Source organism: Oncorhynchus tshawytscha, linkage group LG08, assembly GCF_018296145.1.
Source record: "Oncorhynchus tshawytscha isolate Ot180627B linkage group LG08, Otsh_v2.0, whole genome shotgun sequence".
Classification (NCBI taxonomy): Eukaryota; Metazoa; Chordata; class Actinopteri; order Salmoniformes; family Salmonidae; genus Oncorhynchus; species Oncorhynchus tshawytscha.
Window position 1 is genome coordinate 57,396,220 of NC_056436.1, and position 25,307 is coordinate 57,421,526.

At 44.7% G+C, this 25,307-nt stretch overlaps 1 protein-coding gene across 1 annotated transcript; it reads left to right on the top strand.

Annotated features, from left to right (window-relative positions):
• The first annotated feature begins 10,783 nt into the window (after window positions 1-10,783).
• LOC112255703 (zinc-binding protein A33) lies at window positions 10,784-18,464 on the top strand. Its single transcript, XM_042325663.1, has 7 exons — window positions 10,784-11,403; window positions 12,101-12,196; window positions 13,695-13,928; window positions 14,216-14,238; window positions 15,275-15,390; window positions 15,618-17,629; window positions 18,074-18,464. Exons 1-6 carry the CDS (start codon window positions 10,891-10,893, stop codon window positions 16,181-16,183), a joined length of 1,548 nt encoding a protein of 515 aa, XP_042181597.1. The 5' UTR covers window positions 10,784-10,890; the 3' UTR covers window positions 16,184-17,629; window positions 18,074-18,464.
• The last annotated feature ends 6,843 nt before the right edge of the window (window positions 18,465-25,307 follow it).

Here is a 25,307-nt window from a genome sequence, read left to right on the forward strand (position 1 = left end):
GCGCCACCTTCCTGTTCAAGGGAGCACAGCAAAAGGTGAGTCCAAAAACGTTGTGTATGCTGCTGCATAAGTGATGTAATATGCCAGGGAGATATGTAAACTGTAGCTCAGAAAGTAATACTAAGTGTATGTTGTGTAGTAAGCTGTTAGTAGCCCATGTGCCTCACCCTAATAATTTGGTCTATTTTCACCTCTGAATTTCATTACTGTTCTGACTTAGTGCTGCACATGTAGCCTATAACCTGTTTTTGAGAAATGTAATCATTGAATATTGTAAGAACTTTCATTGTTTGCTTATATGCCCCCTTTATTTATCCTACGGTTCTGACTTGGTGTACAGGGAGAACACTGTATGAATGGCCATGTTCTGAATTATGTCGCTGTGCATTTCAAAAGTGCTGAACATATAGTTATATTGACTGCGTCCATCCTAGCTCACTCATTAATGTCTTAATCGAAATTACGGATTGCCTCTTATACGCTTGTCGTAGGCCCTAACATTTTGTGGGCGCCGTTTGTCACCATTATAGTGCAATTAATGTAGTGTTGTGTTGTGTTGTGTAGTGGCTTTGCTGGCATGCGCCCCACTTTTTCTTTTGCCCCACCAAGATTTACATGCTAAAATCGCCACTGATATCACAGCTGGCCTTAGGGATGCAGTTTCAGTTTCAATGGCTCAATATTTTTTACAAAAATGTCAGACTTTAACTAAGGCTGGGGATGTCAATACAATCAAACTAGCAATAGCAATTGTGAGGATTTATGTCTATGCTCTATAACCTACTACTATATCACGTAAGATTGAATTGTTTGAACAGCAGTTTGCAGTGTGTGTGTGTGTGTGTGTGTGTGTGTGTGTGTGTGTGTGTGTGTGTGTGTCAAGAACTGAGCAACATGCTGAGACTGCTGCATGTTGCAAAACTGTAGATAACAGCCCAGCAGATGCTTTGTCCTTGTGTTTGTATGTGACAATATTGAGCACATGGTGTGACTTGCTGTATCTTACAAAGTTGTGGTTAATCAGGTATAGGGAGGGGTGGTCATCACGAGGTTTAACTGAGATGGAAAAATACTGAACAACACAATAGCAGGAACTGAGCAACTGTTATAACTAGGGGGTGATACCAGAACAGTAAGAATCTATACATCGACGGAGGGAGGACTCCAAGAAGCGCCAAGAGGCGGGGACCAGCCTGAGCGCCTGCGATAGGCTGAGCAAGTCTAAACCACGCTCAGCCCCTACTGTGATAGGCCAACAGATGGGTTGGAACTATGTCTATCACAGTATAAGAACAGCTGTTTACGTACATCCTGTCAGTTCCCTGTTCTGCCCTGCGTGGTATTACAGTGAGCCCGTATATACGAAAGTTGTATTTGCCATTTATTGCTTAGCTAATAAAAGTACATAGAGTACAATCAGTGACTCAGTGTTATAACTTGTTCTGATACCAGATTCGAATTGACGCAACCCTAACACAATGATCACAAGTCAGTTGTAACACGGCTAATAGGTGAGCACACGTGTCAAATACAAGGCACGCGGGCCAAATAGGACACACAAGCGAGTATAAATTTGTCTACCTGTTGATTCATCTACTGCGCTCGCATCAGTAAATTCAACTTCAATTGCACAGCTTTCGTGTGTCCGGTTTACAGCGAGCAGCAGAGGGAATGTGTACAGACACATGCCACAGTCCTAACTAACCTACTAAAAATATTGCAGTCTGGCTTCGGTTTTTAAAGTTTGACAATAAATAACCAAAAAACAAAACCTGCAACAAAGCACCATGCAAAGGAAAAACATGTAGGCCTATTACAGCAACATTTGAGCATTAGCCGAGGCTGGCTACTCAACGACAATACATTTTGAGTGCACCATACTGCAATGCTGCATTCAACCATGCAGTGCAAAACAATTGAAAATCATGTTTTAAGTTTCAATCTTTCAATTTTTGCCTAAAATGACATACCCAAATCTAACTGCCTGTAGCTCATTACCTGAAGCAAGGATATGCATATTCTTGATACCATTTGAAAGGAAACACTTTGAAGTTTGTGTAAATGTTAAAATAATGTAGGAGAATATAACACATTAGATCTGGTAAAAGATAATACAAAGAAAAAACATGTTTTTTTGTATTGTTTTTGTACTGTCTTTGAAATGCAAGAGAAAGGCCATAATGTATTATTCCAGCCCATGCGCAATTTAGATTTTGACCACTAGATGGCATCAGTGTATGTGCAAAGTTTTAGACTTAGCCAATGAACCACTGCATTTCTGTTCAATATTTTGTATCAAGACTGCTCAAATGTGCCTAATTGGTTTATTAATGCATTTTCAAGTTCATAACTGTGCACTCTCCTCAAACAATAGCATGTTATTATTTCACTGTAATAACTACTGTAAATTGGACAATGCAGTTAGGTCTTCCTGTCTGGGTTGGCGCCCCCCCTTGGGTTGTGCCGTGGCGGAGATCTTTGTGGGCTCTACTCGGCCTTGTCTCAGGATGGTAAGTTGGTGGTTGAAGATATCCCTCTAGTGGTGTGGGGGCTGTGCTTTGGCAAAGTGGGTGGGGTTATATCCTGCCTGTTTGGCCCTGTCCGGGGGTATCATCGGATGGGGCCACAGTGTATTCTGACCCCTTCTGTCTCAGCCTCCAGTATTTATGCTGCAGTAGTTTATGTGTCGGGGTGCTAGGGTCAGCCTGTTATATCTGGAGTATTTCTCCTGTGTTATCCGTTGTCCTGTGTGAAATTAAGTATGCTCTCTCTAATTCTCTCTTTCTCTCTTTCTTTCTCTCTCTCGGAGGACCTGAGCCTTATGACCATGCCTCAGGACTACCTGTCATGATGACTCCTTGCTGTCCCCAGTCCACCTGGCCGTGCTGCTGCTCCAGTTTCAACTGTTCTGCCTGCGGCTATGGATCTTTGACCTGTTCACCGGACGTGCTACCTGTCCCAGACCTGCTGTTTTCAACTCTAGAGACAGCAGGAGAGGTGGAGATACTCTCAATGGTCGGCTATGGAAAGCCAACTGACATTTACTCCTGAGGTGCTGACTTGTTGCACCCTCGACAACTACTGTGATTATTATTATTTGACCATGCTGGTCATTTATGAACATTTATGAACATAATCTCCACCCGGCACAGCCAGAAGAGGACTGGCCACCCCTCATAGCCTGGTTCCTCTCTAGGTTTCTTCCTAGGTTTTGGCCTTTCTAGGGAGTTTTTCCTAGCCACCGTGCTTCTACACCTGCATTGCTTGCTGTTTGGGGTTTTAGGCTGGGTTTCTGTACAGCACTTTGAGGTATCAGCTGATCTAAGAAGGGCTATATAAATACATTTGATTTGATTTGATGATTAACAAGAATTTAAACTTTCTGACAATATCAGATATGTCTATGTCCTGGGAAATGTTCTTGTTACTTACAACCCCATGCTAATCACATTAGCCTGCTGTAGCTCAAACGTACTGCGGGGGACACACTGATCGTGTAGAGGTTAATTCCCAAACATACTATTCTTGGAGTGGATATGAACAGGTTTTAATAAAATGTCATGTTGCTAAAACGCTGTCATTTCCACTTTAAAAAGGGAAAAAGAAACAGAATATTTCCCAGATTACATAATAATGACATTACTTTGTTTGAATTGCTTTGGGTGAGAGAAGTCACACTGCTTAAGCACTTTTCTAAGAACTGCTGGCTTCACACAAACACCACAAATAAAGTTTTTTTCTTGAATCGAGTAGAATCAAATGGAATTGACCCTGAATGTAATACACAGTTACTCACAGACAGACAGTATACTCACCTGTGGTTCACACATCCACTTGTCTCTGGGCCGTTTGCCTCCGCCAGGGGTAAGTATGTAGGAGGAGCAGAGGGGAGCACGGCTCTGGCGTTGGTAAAGCCTGGCAAAATGCTACTGGTTCCTGTTGCACTGGCAGATGGGCTGGTACCCCTCTCCCCCTACGGCTTTTGGGGGAGTCTTCATGTAGAAGAACCAGAGGCAGGGGGTGAAGTCACCCACCTCCCCCAGAGTAGACGTCCAAGACTGGCTAGAAGCTAGGGCAGAGCCCCTCTCTACTTTTGGATAAATTATTTGCCTTCTGTAAGTTTAAGAAACATTGACTTTAGCCTTGTAATTCCATTTCCAAAAACCCACATATCTTGGAGATAATTTATAATGTCTCTCCCTCATGAGGGGGGAGGATAAGGAAAGTTCACAGAAGCAACAAGTAATGGTAGACCTATCAATTAGTTATAGTGATTTTAAAGATTGTTTAAAGTTATTAAGTGATTAAAACTCGTAATTCTGTTACCAAATCGGTAACGTAATTACTGAAAAGTCTTTAACGTAATTACTGCAATTGAATTGGCTACAACGAGAAATACTGGCATACTGTTATGTTCAGCTCATAACTGCTTTCTTTCTCTTTCCATCATCTGGTAGTCAAAGCAAGACTGTGAAAACAGTCTGGACAACACACCCCTCTTCCTCTCTCTCTCTGCCGCTCTCTCTCTCTCTCTTCTCTCTCTCTCCAGTTAATGTCACGTCTCCCGGCTCTTAATGACTCCTACCATGACACCTACCACCTACCCTCTTTCCATTTACTGTAACAAGTTTCCTCACCCACTGAGCACCTACCGACACCGGACGTCCATGGACATTGAAAAGTAGTGTTCATTTGGTCAGTCCACCCTGGTAGGACCAAATCTGAACCAATCATAGACGTCTATGTTTCACAAGATTGGACAGCACAGTACAGAACAGTACTGTCAAATAGAGTACAGTACTGTAAACTAGAGTTCAGTAAAGCACACGAGTGCAGTATAATTAAGCAATACGGCCCGAGGGGGTGTGGTATACAGTGCATTTGGAAAGTATTCAGACCCCTTGACTTTTTCCACATATACACAATACCCCATAATTGACATTTTTGCAAATGTACAAAACTTGTAAAACACATTTAATATCACATTTTCATAAGTATTCAGACACTTTACCCAGCACTTTGTTGAAGCACCTTTGGAAACGATTACAGCCTTGAGTCTTCTTGGGTATCACGCTACAAGCTTGGCACACCTTTATTTGGGGAGTTTCTCCCATTCTTCTCTGCACATCCTCTCAAGCTCTGCCAGGTTGGATGTGGAGCGTTGCTACACAGCTATTTTCAGGTCTCTCCAGAGATGGTCGATCGTGTTCAAGTCCGGGCTCTGGCTGGGCCACTCAAGGACATTGAGACTTGTCCCGAAGTCACTTCTTTGTTGTCTTGGCTGTGTGCTTAGGGTCGTTGTCCTGTTGGAAGGTGAACCTTCGCCCCAGTCTGAGGTCCTGAGAGCTCTGAAGCAGGTTTTCATCAAGGATCTCTCTGTACTTTGCTCCCTTCATCTTTCCCTCAATCCTGACTAGTCTCCCAGTCCCAGCCACTGAAAAACATCCCCACAGCATGATGCTGCCACCACCATGCTTCACCGTAAGGATGGTGCCAGGTTTCCTTCAGACGTGACACTTGGCATTCAGGCCAAAGAGTTCAATCTTGAGAGTTGGTTGTCCTTCTGGAAGGTTCTCCCATCTCCACAGAGGAACTCTGGACCTCTGACAGAGTGACCATCGGGTTCGTGGTCACCGCCCTGCTCCCCCGATTGCTCAGTTTGGCCATGCGGCCAGCTGTTGGAAGAGTCTTAGTGGTTCCAAACTTCTTCCATTAAAGAATGATGGAGGGCACTGTGTTCTTGGGGACCTTCAATGCTGCAGAAATGTTTTGGTACCCTTCCCCAGATCTGTGCCTCGACACAATCCTGTCTCAGAGCTCTACGGACAATTCCTTCGACTGTGGGACCTTATGTAGTCAGATGTGTGCCTTTCCAAATCATGTCCAATCAATTGAATTTACCACAGGTGGACTCCAATCAAGCTGTAGAAACATCTCAAGGATGATCAATGGAAACAGGATGCACCTGAGCAAAATGTTGAGTCTCATAGCAAAGGGTCTGAATACTTATGTAAAGAAGGTATTTCTGTTTTTAATGTTTAATACATTTGCAAACCTTTCTTAAAACCTGTTTTCGCTTTGTCATTATGGGGAATTGCGTGTAGATTGATGAGTACAATTTATTTCATCCGGTTTAGAATAAGCCTGTAACGTAACGAAAAGGGGAAGGGGTCTGAACACTTTCGAATGCACTGTATGGCCAATATATCATATATATCAACAGCTAAGGGCTGTTCTTAGGCATGATGCAACACAAAGTTCCTGGACACAGTCCTTATTGCCCATATACCACAAACCCCCGAGGTGCCTTGTTGCTATTATAAACTGGTTACCAACGTAATTAGAACAGTAAAAATAAACGTTTTGTCATACAAGTGGTATACCACGACTGTCAGTCAATCAACATTCAGGGCTCAAACCACCCACTTTATAATGTACTGGATTGTACTATACTGTGCTGAACATATCTACTTTACTGTACTGTACTGAACTTTACTCTACTGTGATGTCCAAACTCCTGAAACATAGACGTCTAAGATTGGTTCAGATTGGGACCGGTGTGGACCAACCAAAGTGGTCTTGTTTGTGGGCGGAGCTCATTCAAATAATAGCCAGTGTGTAGAATAATACCCAAATATGCAAATAAGGATTATTGCATATTTCTACCTTTTTGTAGTTATTCAGGATACACCACCATGAACAGAATGATATTATTATCCATAATTGTGCATTTCTAGTGTAGTACAGATCAGGGACCAATGATGTTACTCCGTTTCCATAATTCCATTACCGGATGTAAATCCATTTCACCTACTGTAGTTCAATAACCAAAAGTATTTTTTTTTCAAACTCAAGGTGTCATATCATAGCTGACACTGATGGCTGACTGGGGGACAAGCACTGCCCAGAAGCTGACCATAGAATAACCCAAAATGTGACAGATAACAGGTTTAATTTGGAGACCCATAGGTATTTCCCCGTTCCCCCTTGGTGGAATGGAAGCTGCTGACTTCCAACTGATGGATTGGTTAGAGGTACAATGCAGCCGTTTTTATCTCCATATCAAATCATTTCTGGGTAACAATGAAGTACCTTACTGTGATTGTTTTCAATTAGAATGGTCAAAAATAAACAAAAATTGCTTCTTTAGTTGAGAGCGATTTCTCATGCAAGAATTCAGCTAGGACTGTCGGGGAGTGGTCTGAGTGGGGAGGGGGAAACTGAAAAACAGCTGTTATTGCCAGGGAGGTTTGGAACTCTCTTTCGTATAGGTCTATAAACTAATTTACCACCTGGTGATGGCACCAGGCAGGTCACAACTCCCACCAAAACAGGCTGAAATTTCAGGTGCTTTTACTCTAAAAGGGCATTATCATCATTTTAACAATTTCACAGTATTATTCCAACATCATAGTGTGAAAATATACACTGAGTATACAAAACATGAAGAATACATGCTCTTTCCATGACATAGACTGTCCAGGGGAATCCAGGTGAAAGTCATGATCCTTATTGATATCACTTGTTAAAATCCACAGTTTCCTGTGTGTATCAAGAATGGTTCACCACCCAACAGACATCCAGCCAACTTGACACAATGGTGGGAAGCACTGCAACATGGGCCAGCATCCCTGTGGAAGGCTTTCAAAACCTTCCAGAGTCCATGCCCTGACGAATTGAGGCTGTTCTGATGGCAAAAAGGGGGGTTGCAGCTCAATATTAGGAAGGTGTTCCTAATGTTTGGTATAATCAGTGTATATAAAACACGGGAAATCATGTTTTTGACTGCACTGGGCCTTTAAGTTTTAAGCCTTTAATCTGGCTCATCTGAGTTCTGGCTCATGTACGAGTTTCAAACCCTCAGGATGACACCTGGTTTAAAGCCTTGTCACAGACCCCTCTAACACACTTACATTACATTATTACAGTTGGGCCTACACTACATTTATGCAGCTCCTATAACACTATGGCACCACCCATCCCTCAAATACAACTTCATTCAAATTCAAGCACACACATTTGATTTCACCTATCCAGTCCATTTAGATTCCAAACCAAATCAAATGTTATTTGTCACATGTGCCGAATACAACAGGTGTAAACCTTAAAGTGAAATGCTTACTTACAAGCCCTGAACCAACAATGCAGTTTTAAGAAAAATAAGTGTTCAACTATTTAAATACAATTTAAGGAAATTGAAAAAAAAAGATAGATTCTAAAACAATAAAATAACAGTAGAGAGGCTGTGTACGGGGAGTACCAGTAGAGTCAATGTGGAGGCTATATACAGGGGGTACCAGTAGAGTCAATGTGGAGGCTATATACAGGGGGTACCAGTAGAGTCAATGTGGAGGCTATATACAGGGGTACCAGTAGAGTCAATGTGGAGGCTATATACAGGGGTACCAGTAGAGTCAATGTGGAGGCTATATACAGGGGTACCAGTAGAGTCAATGTGGAGGCTATATACAGGGGTACCAGTAGAGTCAATGTGGAGGCTATATGCAGGGGTACCAGTAGAGTCAATGTGGAGGCTATATACAGGGGTACCAGTAGAGTCAATGTGGAGGCTATATACAGGGGTACCAGTAGAGTCAATGTGGAGGCTATATACAGGGGTACCAGTAGAGTCAATGTGGAGGCTATATACAGGGGTACCAGTAGAGTCAATGTGGAGGCTATATACAGGGGTACCAGTAGAGTCAATGTGGAGGCTATATACAGGGGTACCAGTAGAGTCAATGTGGAGGCTATATACAGGGGTACCAGTAGAGTCAATGTGGAGGCTATATACAGGGGGTACCAGTAGAGTCAATGTGGAGGCTATATACAGGGGGTACCAGTAGAGTCAATGTGGAGGCTATATACAGGGGTACCAGTAGAGTCAATGTGGAGGCTATATACAGGGGTACCAGTAGAGTCAATGTGGAGGCTATATACAGGGGTACCAGTAAAGTCAATGTGGAGGCTATATACAGGGGGTACCAGTAGAGTCAATGTGGAGGCTATATACAGGGGTACCAGTAGAGTCAATGTGGAGGCTATATACAGGGGTACCAGTAGAGTCAATGTGGAGGCTATATACAGGGGGTACCAGTAGAGTCAATGTGGAGGCTATATACAGGGGGTACCAGTAGAGTCAATGTGGAGGCTATATACAGGGGGTACCAGTAGAGTCAATGTCCAGTGGCACCGGTTAGTTGAGGTAATATGTACATGTAGGTAGCGGTAAAGTGACTATGCATAGATAATAAACAGTGCTTCAGGGGGTGCATAAAAGTAGGAGCCAGGAACCTAAATGGAACTGGGCCAGAGCAATACCTGGTTCTCTACGCCTCTGCCCACGGGGCTCTGTGGACATGTAAATGCAATGTTCCAGAACACTGCCTTGAAAAGGTGAGGCTCGTACATACTGCCCCAACAGATCCAGGACAACGCAATCGCGCACACGGCCCTATCCCACCTGGACAAGAGGAATACCTATGTAATAATGCTTTTCATCGACTACAGCTCAGCATTCAACACCATAGTGGCCTCCAATCTCATCACTAAGCCCTGGGTCTGAACTCCCTCCCTGTGCAACTGGGTCTTAGACTTCCCCTTCCTGTACTCCCTGTTCACCCATGACTGCGTGGCCATGCACGTCTCCAACTCAATCATCATGTTTGCCGACCAAGTGGTAGGCCTGATTACCAGCAATGACAAGACCGCCTACAGAAAGGAGGTGACAGACCTGGTGGAGGTGACAGACCTGGTGGAGGTGACAGACCTGGTGGAGAGGTGCCAGGAAAATAACCTCTCCTTCAACGTCAACAAAACAAAGGTGCTGATCATGGACTACTGGAGCCAGCAGAGGGAGCACGCCCCCGACTCCCATCCACATCGACGGAGCCGCAGTGGAGAGGGTCAAAAGCTTCAAGTTCCCCAGCGTGCACATCACCGAGGACCTGAAATGGTCCCTTCACACTGACAGCATGGCGAGGAAGGCTGCAGCAGCACCTTTTTAACCTCAGGAGGCTGAGGAAATTAGGCTTGGCCCCCGAAGACCCTCACAAACTTCAACAGATGCAGCATTGAAAGCATCCTGTCAGGCTGTATCACCGCCTGGTACTGCAACTGCACCGTCCACAACGGCAGGGCTCTCCAGAGGGTGGTGCGGTCAACACAACACATTATCGGGGACACAATGCCTGCCCTCCTGGACATCGACACACCAGGTGTCACTCGGGAACTCGTCAGTCTTTGTCACGGATGGCCTATTCCAGCAGAAGACCGTAATGGGGTCCACTCCTATCAGCTAAAAACAAGCGGCTCCAGTGGGCAGGCAATCACCAACACTGGACAACTGAGGGGAAAAACATTGCCTGGTCCAACAAATCCCAGTTCGTCATGCTGATGGCAGTCCATGGCCCCATCCTGCCTGGTGTCAACGATACAGGCTGGTGGCAGTGGTGTCATGGTGTGGGGAATGCCACAGGGTATATGAGCATTGTTGTTGACCAGGTGCATCCCTTCATGGCTACAGGGGGGTGTACCTCATAAACTGAGTATAAATGTATTTATATTCCGGACTCTGACATTGCTCATTCTGATATATCTTCCTTTATTTTGGATTATGTGTGTGTTGTTATTGTATTGATAGAAGTTTCTGCATTGTTGGATCTCGAAACAAACATTTCGCTGCACACACAAAACTGTGTACACGACAAATAAACGTTGATTTGATTTGCACTTCTTCACCCTCTTCCGTGAAAACAGAGGAGTCTACTGTCTCAGACAGACCGCACCCTTGTCGCCCTCTCACATACGGAAGAGTGAACTTTTCCCGTGCTGCAGTCAGCTACTTTCTGAGCGCAACCCCCTATCCTTTCAGTATGCAGACGGCTCGGAATGGCTACTGACGCCAGCACGCTTGAGGAGCTACATAGCGAGCTCACCTGTCCAGTGTGCCTCGGGCTCTTCCGTGAGCCGGTGATCCTCGAGTGCGGACACCACTTCTGTCGCGTGTGCATTACGCAGTGCTGGGAGGCCAAGTACGATGAACACCCGACCTGCCCGAAGTGCCGAAAGACATGCGCTCCGAAGCTGCGCCCCAACTCGCTTCTGTGTAACGTCGTGGACAGCGTGAGGAGAGCTCGAGCCATGGATGGGAAACCCGGAGACCAGGAGAGCTCACAGGAGGATACTGAAGAACGGCAACGGGGGGGCATTATGCCCAGCTCCGGGTTCAGTTTCACCGATTTCTCTCCTCGCCTCGAGTCGGACCGGTGCGAGGAGCACGAGGAGAAGTTGAAGCTATTCTGTGAGGATGATCAGCTCGCGATCTGCCTGGTGTGCGGGATGTCCCGAGATCACAAGACGCACAATGTCATCCCCATCAACGAGGCGTTCGAGAACTACAAGGTAACACTTTTAGAACACTATTTTACTATCTATCTGTGTAGGTGTTTGGAATACATATAAGTTAGCCGGGTTCGTAACATCATGACACAGGGACCTGACGCATTGGAATGCATAAATTGTGGCAGAATCTGTCCACAAATCTCAAACTGAGCCAAGTTCACAAAGTTGCTATTCAGTCATATATTTTAAGTCTTGTAAGATAAATGTGGACCCAAGATAATTGAGTCTTTAACATGCTAGAGCGCGAGACATAAGCAGACACAAGTCAGTGTTGATGTAGCCTTTATTTGGAGCTCGAGAGGAATTCGGCGTGCTGGTGTCAAGGCTTAGTTCCCTGACATATTTAACCTTTTATATTTGCTTTGGATATTTGGTGACATACCTCAGTCACTACACTGTTTTCACAAATCTTATCCATCTACATTGTAACTTTTGGGAAGGGGGGATTCATTTGGGCAACTTGTTGAAATGAAGCCAGTTAGTTGGAAAGGCCCTCTGGTCATATGAGTCACATTGAGCTTGTTGTCAGACTACAAAGGATCCAAAACAGTACATCTTAAATTGACAAGAGAGTTAGGCCTAATTCAATGAATCTCTGTATAACGGAAAACACTGTTTACCAGTTCAACTCGCATAACTTCAAGCTGTGTGTGTGTGTGTGTGTGTGTGACCTGTTTTTCTTCTTTCTCTTCTGCAGGACAAGCTGTCTATAGCCCTGGAGAGAGTAATGATCCAGACTGAACAGGCTTCTCTCTGTCAGGTCCAGACCAACAACAAGATCATGCTCATCAAGGTATACTGACTGACTGACTGACTGTGTGTGTGTGTGTGTGTGTGTGTGTGTGTGTGTGTGTGTGTGTGTGTGTGTGTGTGTGTGTGTGTGTGTGTGTGTGTGTGTGTGTGTGTGTGTGTGTGTGTGTGTGTGTGTGCGTGCGTGTGCTGTCAGTGAGAGGCTTCTCATTTACAGTGCCCATCATCCTTGAAACGTTTCTAGTGGCCAGTCAACACTCTAGTGCGTTGTCTCACCCAGGCACATTCTAATGAGTTTAATTATACAGAGTTTGTCAATGTGATTATGTTGTTACAGGTGGTAACGTCGTTATTGGACAGTTGTGAATGTCTAATGCACAATGAAGCTGGGATTATGACTCTGATTAGGGGATTACCCATTCTTTCTCTCACACACTGTGCAGACACACACACAGACACACAGACACACACACACACACACACACACACACACACACACACACACACATTATCACACCCTTAATGTAAACACACACAGAATTAGGTAAAATACACGCCTTAGTTCGTACCGATAAGATCAATCATAACATGTAGGATTTTCCCAGGTCTCTCCCTCTCTGTTCTGACACAGGCTTCACCTCACAAGGCTTTGTGAAGTAAAAGAGAAATGTTCAGGCTCTACTGTGTGTGTGTGTGTGTGTGTGTGTGTGTGTGTGTGTGTGTGTGTGTGTGTGTGTGTGTGTGTGTGTGTGTGTGTGTGTGTGTGTGTGTGTGTGTGTGTGTGTGTGTGTGTGTGTGTGTGTGTGTGTGTGTGAGGTAGATACCGAATGTGTACGATGTCGGTGGAGGCCTGCGTTGAAGATGAGCACAGCACAGACATCGGGACCCCATTAAGGAGGCATGCCCTGTGTCTGTCTGTTACACACTGAAACACTTTCTCTCCTCCAATCACTTGTTCTTTCACTTCCCTCTGTCTCTCTGTGGGGAACAGGAAGTGGGTATGAGCAAGGATGTGTGTCAACGATCTAGCTACCACGTGACCGATGTGGCAAATGTTTGTGTGTGTGTGTGTGTGTGTGTGTGTGTGTGTGTGTGTGTCTATGCAGCGGAGGTGGTTAGGTGTTCATGTGACGAGTGACCGTTTCTGAGAACTGAGATTCGAATCATGAGATTTGAATCAAGTGATTTGAATCATGAGATTTGAATCATGAGATTTGAATCAATATGTGTTTATCTCCTGCCTCTGTTATCACTGAATGTGCTGTTGCCGTGTGTCTGTCTCATTGTGTTTCGTGATGTCTTTGTTTTTTTTTGCATCGTTTTATATCACTGCTGTCGCCACCTCTTGACAGCCTGTCACTGTAAGTAAGAATTTCCTCTTAATTGACTTAGTTGTATCCTTTGAAGTTGAAATAAAATGAAACAAGCTCGTGTTAGCTCCCAGAGCTAACCTCCTGACTGAAGCTCAGTGGTCCAACACAGTCTCCAAAGATGGATTCCAACCCAGTCTGTAACATTTTCTCTGTCCTTCCCTACGGCAGGAGCGAGCTGGGGACATAGAGGAGCAGGTGAGTGCAGAGTTTGGACGTCTGAGGGAGTTCCTTCTCCAGGAGGAGGAGAGAGTGAAGGCGAGTCTGCGGCGGGAGAAGGAAAATAGGCTCAACCAATTGGAGGAGGTCCTCAAACACACCACAGAGCAAATCGGCCAGTTAGAGCAAACTGCCGACCAGCTCCGCGTCAAACTCCGAGAGAATGAGAACCCGGCACAACTCCGGGTGAGATGAGAGAGGAGAGGAGGGAGGAAGGGGAAATAAAAGGAGTGGAGAGAGGGGGAAAGAGAAAGGGACTGTAATGGATATAGGAACAAAGAGAGAAAATAGATTGTAGAGGAGGAAGGGAGAGGGGTTAAGGGTGGGGGGTGGGGGGGGTTAAGAAATAGAGGGAGAGTGAAAACGAAAACAGAAAGGGTTAAAGTAAAATCCAGAATATAGTTGAGGGTTTTTGAGGAGAAGAGTGTGTGGATGTCTCAGCAGGGCCTCATCGCTGTCATTCTTTCTTTCAGGGAATCAAGGATTTTATCGGAGGGTAAGTGAAAGAATCCATAGTTCTTATCTGATGCTACAGTTCATAGATCTGTGTCATATCCACATGACTTCACATTTTTTTTTAAAAAACAGTAACCCAATGTTCCTCACACTTTTTCAACATTATTTATTCATACTGTAAGGCAGTGGTCGTCAACCGGACGATCTTCAAGGCATTCCTAGTCGGTCACCAAACATTTCTGTAGAAAAGCCCACGATAAAGGGTTGCGCTCCTTTTTTTTCCTATTCGTGTTGCGCTGTTGGCGGTAGTTCCACTTGATTCAGAAGCCCTGCGCACCGGGGAGGCAAAGTCTTCCCATTTTGAACCATTTCATTGGTCTGAAAATACAAACTTGGCCTACCTGCCAGACCGGGAGATCTGTGGCTAAATTGAATACGGCTACTGCGTTGGCCAATCGGATACCTCGCAGAACTTCCATGACCTACAGAATGTCCATGACTCCGGGCACAGCAAAGTTTGATACTAGCCTACATAAGATTCAATAACTTTTAAAACCATAACCAGGGAGAGACTGTCAAAGAATACAGCAAACAGCTGCTGTTTTTATGAGTGAGTTCATGTCAAATAAATTATTCAGCCCTGTCACTGGTTTTATTCAACGCTATGACAAAAGATAAAACAATGATTTTCCGCACTTCCACTTGCGCTGCAGCTGCAATGAGTGAGTAGTCAAGTGAAGGCCTATTGATAGCCCTGCATTTGTATTATTAGTAGCAGCTCGTCTGTCTATTTTAACGTCGAGGAATATTTCACGTTCTCTGATGTTAGGAACAACATGGATTTGTGCACGATTGAGGCAGATGTGGTGCAACTCGAGTTTTGCCATCAGGTGGATGACGGTGTCCCCTCTCTGGTCAGTCTCACTGGAGGAAAGGAAGGAGGGAGCAGGGACCGGGAGAGGCGGACCCTCTGCTGCTCTCTCCCTCCCTCCGCCGAGACAAAGGCCGTGTTCAGAACCACTGGGAACTCTGGGAAAAAAACTCTCTCTCTCTTCATCCGTCTCTCTCTCTCTCAGAGCGGAGATTAGGTTTGAGCGACCCCCGGAGGTGTGTGTGGATCTGCCGGAGGGGGAGTTCCTGGGACCACTGCAGTACCGCACCTGGAGGAGGATGAGCGCTGTCCTTCAGCCAGGTACAACCACAGCAAAATGTAGTTAGACCGCACCTGACCACATATAGTCCACACTAGACTCCATTAGACGACAGCGCTCACATATCTGACAACATTCCACCACAGGATCCATCTGATTGCATTCTATCAAACCTGACTGTCACACGACAGTATCCAAACACACCAATATGTTGACCGCATACAGCCTGTCCTTTCTATCGTATTCCAAATCCTCTGTCTCTTCCCAGGTGTGACAGCGGTGACTCTAAACCCAGACACCGCCTACCCCAGGCTGTGGGTGTCCCCGTGCTGCACCCAGGTCAGTGTGGGGGACATCCAGCCCAACCTGCCCAACAACCCTGAGCGGTTCACCCGCTACAACATTGTCCTGGGAAGCCAAGCCCTCGCCTCAGGGCAACACTACTGGGTGGTTGAGGTGGGCACCAAGACGGCCTGGGGGCTGGGGGTGGCGACCGCCTCGGTCAACAGGAAGGATGAGATTAGCCTGTGTCCCGACGACGGCTTCTGGACCCTGGTGTTAAGAGAGGGGCCGGGAGGGAGCGAGTACGAGGCCTGCACCAACCACGAGGAGAGCCTGTTGCACCCCCCTCGACCCCCCAGGAGAGTAGGGGTGTACCTTGACTACGGGAGGGGTGTGGTGGCGTTTTACGACGCAGGGGATATGAGTCACCTGTTCACTTTCTCCGACGCCACGTTCACAGAGCCGGTGTTCCCCTACTTCAACCCCTGGCCAATCATCAAAGGGAGAAACCGTGAGCCTCTTATCATTATTAGCCCCGACCCGGAGGTATGAGAGACCCGGTAAGAACTGTCAGAGAACACTGAGAACCAAACGCAAGAAAGTGGAACAATGTAGAAAACCTGTGAGAGAAACTGCAATGTCATCATCCTATTCACTAACACTTGACTATTGTTCACGGTTTTGTCGTTTATGAACATTTCCTGTAAATATGCTTCCATATGTGGGTGTTTTGTGTTTAAAGAGAGCACATGCCAGAGGACTCTGAAGGAAGCCACATGGAAAAGCGAATTGAAAAGCACCTTAAACATGACATTCTTTCCCTTACAAATGGACATGGCCAAAGACTGAAATGACAATTTCCTACTATATTTATCTAAAGTGTGTATATAGTAAGATGACAGTGTTTTACAGTGTATTTTACATTTTAATAGCGGAGTATATACATGGGCAAATCAGATCACGCCTCCATTCTGCTCCTCCAGGAAGCAGGAAGCACCCCTTGGTAAGGTCTGTTGGTGTGACCAATCAGAATCTATGCTTCTAGATTGTTTTGATCACGCAGACTGGAAAATGTCCCCGGTCGCCTTTGAGAATAGTATCTACGTATACACATCGGTGACTGGCTTCATCAGAATGTGCATTAAGGATGTTGTTCCCACTGTGACGATTGGAACTTATCCAAACCAAAACCGTGGATAGATGGCAGCAATCGCACAAAACTGAAAGGCGCGAACCACGACAAGGTGACTGGGAACATGGACGTGTATAAAGAGACCAGCTGTGGTTGCAATTCAACAGCTCAAACATGAGATGATAATCACAAATGACAAAGGGAAAGCCAGCCATGTCGCCGACACCGACATCCCCGCCTTCGGACAAGCGGAACACCTTCGCCCGCTTCCAGGACAACAACATCGAGCCACCGACACAGGCCCTTGACGCTCACGGGGACTGTGTGCTCTCGTTCTCCGTGGCCGATGTGCGTAAGACATTTAAGCGTTGCCGGCCCAGACGGCATCCCAAGCCGCGTCCTCAGAGCATGTGCAGACAAACTGGCTGGAGTGTTTACGGACATATTACATCTCTCCATATCCCAGTCTCTTGTCTCCACTCTCTTCAAGATGTCTACCCTTGTTCCTGTACCCAAGAAAGTGAAGGTAACTGAACTAATTAAATGACTGTCGCCCCGGAGCACTCACTTCTGTCATTGTGAAATGCTTTGAGAGGCTGGGTAAGGATCATATCACCTTACCCGGCACCCTAGACCCACTACAATTCGCATACAGCCCCAACAGGTCGACGGACGACGCAATCGCCATTATACTGCATACAGCCCTGGACGAGAGAAATACCTATGTAAGAAGGCTGTTCATCGACTACAGCTCAGGCTTCAACATCATAATGCCCTCCAAGCTCATCACTAAGCTCAGGGCCCTGGGTCCCCCCCGTGCAATTGGATCCTGGACTTCCTGACGGGCCGACCCCCAGGTGCTGAAGGTAGGCAACAACACCTCCGCCCCCCCATGTTTTCTTACAATATTACTTTTTATTTTTAAGACTGTAAAAACACCGGCAAATCCGAGTGTGATTTTAAAAACACCGGCAAATCCGAGAGTGATTTTAATTCTGTAAATCTCTTCCAAAGTATTCCCACACATAATAGGGAGATATATGTGACAGTATACAAATGTAAGCAAGGTTTGAAATGATTGTGTTTTAGTCCAATTCTGTTTGGGCTTCTTACGGTCAATTTGCAGTCTACAAATGATTTGTAATTATGTTGCGGCCCCCTGACCATACACTCAAGAAAAAAAATCGTCCCACAGAGCGTTCTACATGGAACCAAAATGGGTTCTCCTATAGGGACAGTTGAAAAACCCTTTTACTACACTTATTTTCTAAGAGTGTAGCAATACAATAACAATATAATATCATCCTCAGGAGACTGAAGAAATTCAGCTTGGCCCCAAAGACCCTCAAGAACTTCTACAGATGCATAGTACTGTACTACCCGCAACCCCAGGGCTCTCTAGAGGGTGATGCAGACAACCCAGCACATCACCAGGGTTCACACTGCCTGCCCTCCGGGACATCTACAGCACCGGGTGTCACGGGAAGGCCAAGAAGATCATCGAGGACCTCCGCCACCTGAGCCACAGCCTGTTCACCCCGCTGCCATCTAGAAGGTGGAGACTGTACAGGTGGATTAAAGCTGGGACCGAGAGACTGGTAAACAGCTTTTATCTCCAGGCCATCAGACTGTTAAACAGTCACCATTAGCCTTAGTCACTGTTCTAGTCAACTACCACCCGGTACTCCACCCTGCACCTTGGAGACTGCTGCCCTATGTACATAGAGTCATTCAACACTGGTCCCTTTAATAATGTTTTCATACTGTTTTACCCACTTTATATATGTATATACTGTATTCTAGTCATGGCTCATCCTATATAACTACTTCTGTACACACCTTTTCTATTCATATACTGTCCATACAGTCTATACACACCATTATATACAGTATAATGGTGTGTATAGACACACCAGGCCTACCCATGGCTGCTCCCCTGCCCAGTCATGTGAAATCCATAGATTAGGACCTAATGAATTTATTTTAATTGACTGATTTCCTGATATGAACTGTAACTCAGCAACATTTTTGAAATTGTTGCATGTTGCATTTATATTTTTGTTCAGCATACAAGTAAAATGGGTTCAACAGTTTGTAAATATTATTAAAGTGACCAATGTTCAATGACTCTTTGTACATAGGGCAGCCGTCTCTAAGGTGCAGGGTAGAGTACCGGATGGTAGCCAGCTAATAACAGTGTCTTAGGTTCATGGCAGGGCCCTGGGCCGGAGGCTGGCTAGTTATGACTGATAACGTTGGCTAGGAGCGAGTAACAGGGTGACTGTGTCTGTCGGCGTCATCTTGTGTCACCTATAATAAAAATGTGTTGCATTACCTCCACAGTGGTTCTACAGATCGATCGTACAAATTGCTGTTTGTGAACATGCAGATATTGAACTGTCTGGCCGCTGTTGGAACTTGACTCTGGTGCATTAAGACTGTCGTTCTCCTTCAGTCCACTGGAGGGTGTTCAAACAATGTCCACCCTGCACTTCATTCTCACGATGGTGACCACAAAGGAGAATGAGCTTTAAAAGATTAAGATTAAAATCCATAATCCCTGATCAATAATTTTTTGTAGAACTAACAGGTCAGATAGGGGTTCAGATGAGAGCAGAGGGTCAAGTTGGGGCTGAGTTACTGAGTGAGCACCACCTGATCATGTGTGTCTCTGTGTGTGTGAGCAGGAACAAGTGAGTGTGGTGTGTATTTGCGGGAAGTGTGTGTTATGTGTTAGGATTATAACCCAGACATTGTTTCAGCCTTCTATCTCTGACACTTTAAGCTTGATACGTGAGGAGCTACCAGCCTATACCACAGTACGATATGAAAAAATAAGAAATCTGTTAAATACTTTCAATATTTGGTGCTGGATATGTATACGCTTGTGAATTACATAATTTACACATGTGGTATTACAAGTCTATTACTATTTTCAAACATTGCTGCACAAGGGGCGATGTGCGCAAGTTGGTGGCAGAACAAGCAGGAGTTCTTATGGATTATAATTCGATTTTATGGCTCGTTTGAATGTCATGCTTAATGTTTGTGTCATTGTAAATCAACTGCATTATACTTAAAAACACTTCAACTTCAACCAGCAAAATGGCTCTTTGGCTAGCTTTTGCTACAGCCTATATCAATTAGCGTTAGCATTCTAGCTTTTGCTACAGCCTATATCAATTAGCGTTAGCATTCTAGCTTTTGCTACAGCCTATATCAATTAGCGTTAGCATTCTAGCTTTTGCTACAGCCTATATCAATTAGCGTTAGCATTCTAGCTTTTGCTACAGCCTATATCAATTAGCGTTAGCATTCTAGCTTTTGCTATAGCCTATATCAATTAGCGTTAGCATTCTAGCTTTTGCTACAGCATATATCAATTAGCATTAGCATTCTAGCTAACAACTGTTGCATCCAAAATAGTTATTTTGCAAAAATCTCAACCGAATATAATCTTAGCGACGGTTTAAGCAAAAATCAAAACATCAATGTAAGCATATGAGAACCCTAAAAAGTTATTTTATTTAGAAGTAATAAAAACATCAATCTAGACTATGTTGAATGGGTGCAGATGGCGATGACTTTCTTTCTGCCGCAAAGATTCGCGCACATAAACTCAGCAAAAAAAATAAACGTCCTCTCACTGTCAACTGTGTTCATTTTCAGCAAACTTAACATGTGTAAATATTTGTATGAACAGAACAAGATTCAACAACTGAGACATAAACTGAACATGTTCCACAGACACGTGACTAACTGAAATGGAATAATATGTCCCTGAACATAGGGCGGTCAAAAGTAACAGTCAGTATCTGGTTGCCACCAGCTGCATTAAGTACTGCTGTGCATCTCCTCCTCATGGACTGCACCAGATATGCCAGTTCTTGCTGTGAGATGTTACCCCCTCTCTTCCACCAAGACACCTGCAATGGCCCTAGCCCTCACCCTCTGAACCAACAGGTACCAGACGTGCTCAATGGGATTGAGATCCGGGCTCTTCGCTGGCCATGGCAGAACACTGACATTCCTGTCTTGCAGGATATCACACACAGAACGAGCAGTATGGCTGGTGGCATTGTCATGCTGGAGGGTCATGTCTGGATGAGCCTGTAGGAAGGGTACCACATGAGGGAGGAGGATGTCTTCCCTGTAACGCACAGCGTTGAGATTGCCTGCAATGACAACAAGCTCAGTCCAATGATCCTGTGACACACCGCCCCAGACCGTGACCTTAATTGCCCACCGTCTTTATGCTGTTAGTGTCTTAACAACCGTTCCACATGTGCATGTTCATGAATTGTTTATGGTTCATTGAACAAGCACGGGAAACAGTGTTTAAACACTTTACAACGAAGATCTGTGAACTTATTTAGATTTTTACGAATTATCTTTGAAAGACAGGGTCCTGAAAAATGGACTTTTTGTTTGAGTTTATGTGCGTGATGTCAGTGTGTTGTGTACTGGAAAAGGGACTATTGTATCCTCAGAAGGGGCACTAAACTATTTTTATCGACTTAGTCCATGTTAAGTTTACTTATCTGAAGTCTGTATCGGGCCCATCGTGACTTCCTTGTCTATCCCTTCTTTAATTAACAAACAAATTAATTATTAAGGTTCATCTAGTTCCTCTGTCTATAGTATCTGTAATGAGATATCACTCCGAGGCTAATCTACATGCAGTAACACGAGCCTTCCGTTTTGCATGACTGTTTATCCATCCATCCATCCCTCACCTCCCTCTCTCCTTTCTTCCCTCTATCTCTCATTCTCTGTAAAATGAGATCTTGTCATAGGCTTACAGGTAGATCTCTGGGATCAATGAGAGGACATTGTTTTATGATTGGAAGAATAAACAACCTTGGGTATCATTTCAGAGACATTTCCATTGTTTAATAAATGTCATTCAGAGCCTCACACCACTAAACACTCATAACCATCAGAGAGGCCCAAATCAGGCCCAAATCACCTCACCTCTGGATACTCCTGAATTTGGTCCTACTACTTGGTCCTACCCCCCCCACCACCACCACCACCTTGAACTATCTGTCTAACTCTCATAATTATTTTCTCGAGGCCCCTGACACCTTAAACTACTTCCCTCTATTTTTAACCCCCAGTGTCTCTCTGGTTGTTTTTACCATAATTGATCTCTTTTCTCCCCCAGTCTGAGTTTGTGCTCCCCCCATCAATAATGAATGACTGCACGAGGGAGAAAGATAGACTTAAAGTGATTAATGGAAACCTCATTAGGAACTGGCGAAATGTTTGGCAACATACGCTTAGCCTTCGGCTTGCATACTATCAACTTCTCTTACAGCCGGAAAGGGTTTAATAATGGCTAAGAAAGGAGGGGTGAATGGAGGGGTCAGAGGTCAAGAAAGCAGTGGGGCCAATAAAATAGAATACTTTATAATCTGTTAGGAAATGTTCCATGCGTGATTAAGCATGCAGACACAACTAACATAAAGACATTACATGAGCCAAATACATTTAAACTCAGTTTTTCTCAATTCCTGACATTTAATCCTAGTAAAAATTTGGATCACCACACAATGTTAGGATCAACACTTTATTTTAAGAATGTGAAATGTCAGAATAATAGTAGAGAGAATGATTTATTTCAGTTTTTATTTCTTTCATCACATTCCCAGTGGGTCAGAAGTTTACATACACTCAATTAGTATTTGGTAGCATTGCCTTTAAATAGTTTAACTTGGGTCAAATGTTTCGGGTAGCCTTCCACAAGCTTCCCACAATAAGTTGGGTGGATTTGGCCCATTCCTCCTGACAGAGGTGGTGTAACTGAGTCAGGTTTGTAGGCCTCCTTGCTCGCACACGCTTTTTCAGTTCTGCCCAGAAATTTTGAATAGGATTGTGGTTACGGCTTTGTGATGGCCACTCCAATACCTTGACTTTGTTGTCCTTTTGCCACAACTTTGGAAGTATGCTTGGGGTCATTGTCCATTTGGAAGACCCATTTGCGACCAAGCTTTAACTTCCTGACTGATGTCTTGAGGTGTTGCTTAAATATATCCACATAATTTTTCTCCTCATGATGCAATCTATTTTGTGAAGTGCACCAGTCCCTCCTGCAGCAAAGCACCCCCACAACATGATGCTGCCACCCCCATGCTTCAAGGTTGGGATGGTGTTCTTCGGCTTGCAAGCCTCCCCCTTTTTCCTCCAAACATATCGATGGCCATTATGGCCAAACAGTTCTATTTTTGTTTCATCAGACCAGAGGACATTTCTCCAGAAAGTACGATCTTTGTCCCCATGTGCAGTTGCAAACCATAGTCTGGATTTTTTATGGTGGTTTTGGAGCAGTGGCTTCTTCCTTGCTGAGCGGCCTTTCAGGTTATGTCGGTATAGGACTCGTTTTACTGTGAATACAGATACTTTTGTACCTGTTTCCTCCAGCATCTTCACAAGGTCCTTTGCTGTTGTTCTGGGATTGATTTGCATTTTCGCACCAAAGTACGTTCATCTCCAGAGCGGTATGACGACCCATGGTGTTTATACTTGCGTACTATTGTTTGTACAGATGAACATGGTACCTTCAGGCATTTGGAAATTGTTCCCAAGGAGGTCTACAATATTTTGTCTGAGGTCTTGGCTGATTTCTTTTGATTTTCCCATGATAACAAGCAAAGAGGCACTGAGTTTGAAGGTAGGCCTTGAAATACATCCACAGGTACACCTCCAATTGACTCAAATTATGTCAATTACCCTATCATAAGCTTCTAAAGCCATGACATAATTTTCTGTCATTTTCCAAGCTGTTTAAAGGCACAGTCAACTTAGTGTATGTAAACTTCTGACCCACTGGAATTGTGATACAGTGAATTATAAGTGAAATAATCTGTCTGTAAACAATTGTTGGAAAAATTACTTGTGTCATGCACAAAAGTAGATGTCCTAACCAACTTGCCAAAACTATAGTTTGTTAACAAGAAATTTGTGGAGTGGTTGAAAAACAAGTTTTAATGACTCCAACCTAAGTGTATGTAAACTTCTGACTTCAACTGTGCATACACTTAGATGTAGGAAGTAGAACAAGCCGTGTAAGGCTAGGTTGTATTTTATAGTCCTTGTTTAGTGAACTGAAAATGATTGATAGAGTGAGAGAGAGTGATGCTCACCATTTATCCATGAACTACTTCATTTGTGCGCCTTCACCATCGATCTATGAGGCCTAAGCCAATGGAAGCTGGTGGGAGGAGCTACAGGAGGACGTGCTCGTGGTAATGGTTGGAATAGAATACACGGAATGGTATCAAACACTTCAAACATATGGAAACTACATGTTTGACTCCGATCCGTTCCTTCACATTTCAGCCTTTACAATGAGCCCGTCCTCCTGTAGCTCCTCCCACCAGCCCCCACTGGAATTGGAGTGGGAAGAAGAGTTGGAGAGGAAGAGCAGAGAGGTAGTGTTATTTATAGATGCTTTTAGCGGAATTACATATCTGTGGAGCCGTCAGACATGTCCGTGTAAGGACGAGCTTATAGTTACACTGTAGTGTCTAAAAATGAAACGGAGGCAAGCTGTGTGTGTGAGTATGTGTTTTGAAACACTATACCCTCAGTAGGCAAGCTGTGTGTGTGCGTGCTGAAACACTATACCCTCAGTAGCCAGGATGTGTGTGTGCGTGCTGAAACACTATACCCTCAGTAGCCAGGATGTGTGTGTGTGTGTTTAGTCATGCCTACATGATGCATTTATTCATGCATGTTCGTTTTTGATGGGGATGCCACGTCATGTTTTTATCTCCTATGCAGCAAATCATTCTTTGAATCTGTACGCAGCCCCCCTTCCCTCCTCCTCCTCCTCCTCCTCCCTTAGCAAATGAAAGGCTGACCTGAACACCTCACTGAGAATCCAATTTGCGTTCAAACAAAGGCCTGGAATATGACGGGGCAGAGGATTGGGGACAGATTGAGCGACAGAAAAAAAGGGGGAGAGAGAGTAAACGCAGAGGATTATTGTCAGGGCGAGACACAGAGGGTCACAATAGAGAGGGATGGAGGCAAGAAAAAGGACAGAGCGAGGATGGAGGAAGTGAGTAGGTTAAACACATGTCAACCGGGGTAGACAACATATCACTGCACAAAACAGGAAACAGACAGGCAACATGATAGAGATACTGGAAAAAGGGGAAAGAGAGAGAGTGTGTGTGTGTGTGAGAGAGAGAGAGGTGAAAATAGGGACAGGTTGGGGGAGCAATGGAGAAATTGGTAGGTAGAGAGAGAGAGATACTGTGTCACCTGAGGGACTCAGAGACAGCGAGAAGGGCAGAGGTGCAGGAACTCAATCCCTGAGCTACAGGACACCTGATGATAAAACCCACTCACCTGGACACAGGACAAGAGATGGAGAGAGCCACGCGCTAACATCCACTGAACAGGGGGATAGATGGAGACCGGGGGAAAAGGGGATGAGAATAGGGGAGGGAAACCGAGGAAGTAAAAAAGGTGGACGATTTTATTTCGAAATATTTAGCCATTTTTTCTGATTTTAAACTTTGGAGAGAGGTCTAT

Excerpts from the sequence above, each read along its gene's own strand:
- LOC112255703 (XM_042325663.1), top strand. The coding sequence starts at position 10,891 with ATGGCTACTGACGCCAGCACGCTTGAGGAGCTACATAGCGAGCTCACC. Across the intron at positions 11,404-12,100 it reads AGGCGTTCGAGAACTACAAG|GACAAGCTGTCTATAGCCCT; the intron begins GTAACACTTTTA and ends TCTCTTCTGCAG. Across the intron at positions 12,197-13,694 it reads ACAAGATCATGCTCATCAAG|GAGCGAGCTGGGGACATAGA; the intron begins GTATACTGACTG and ends TCCCTACGGCAG.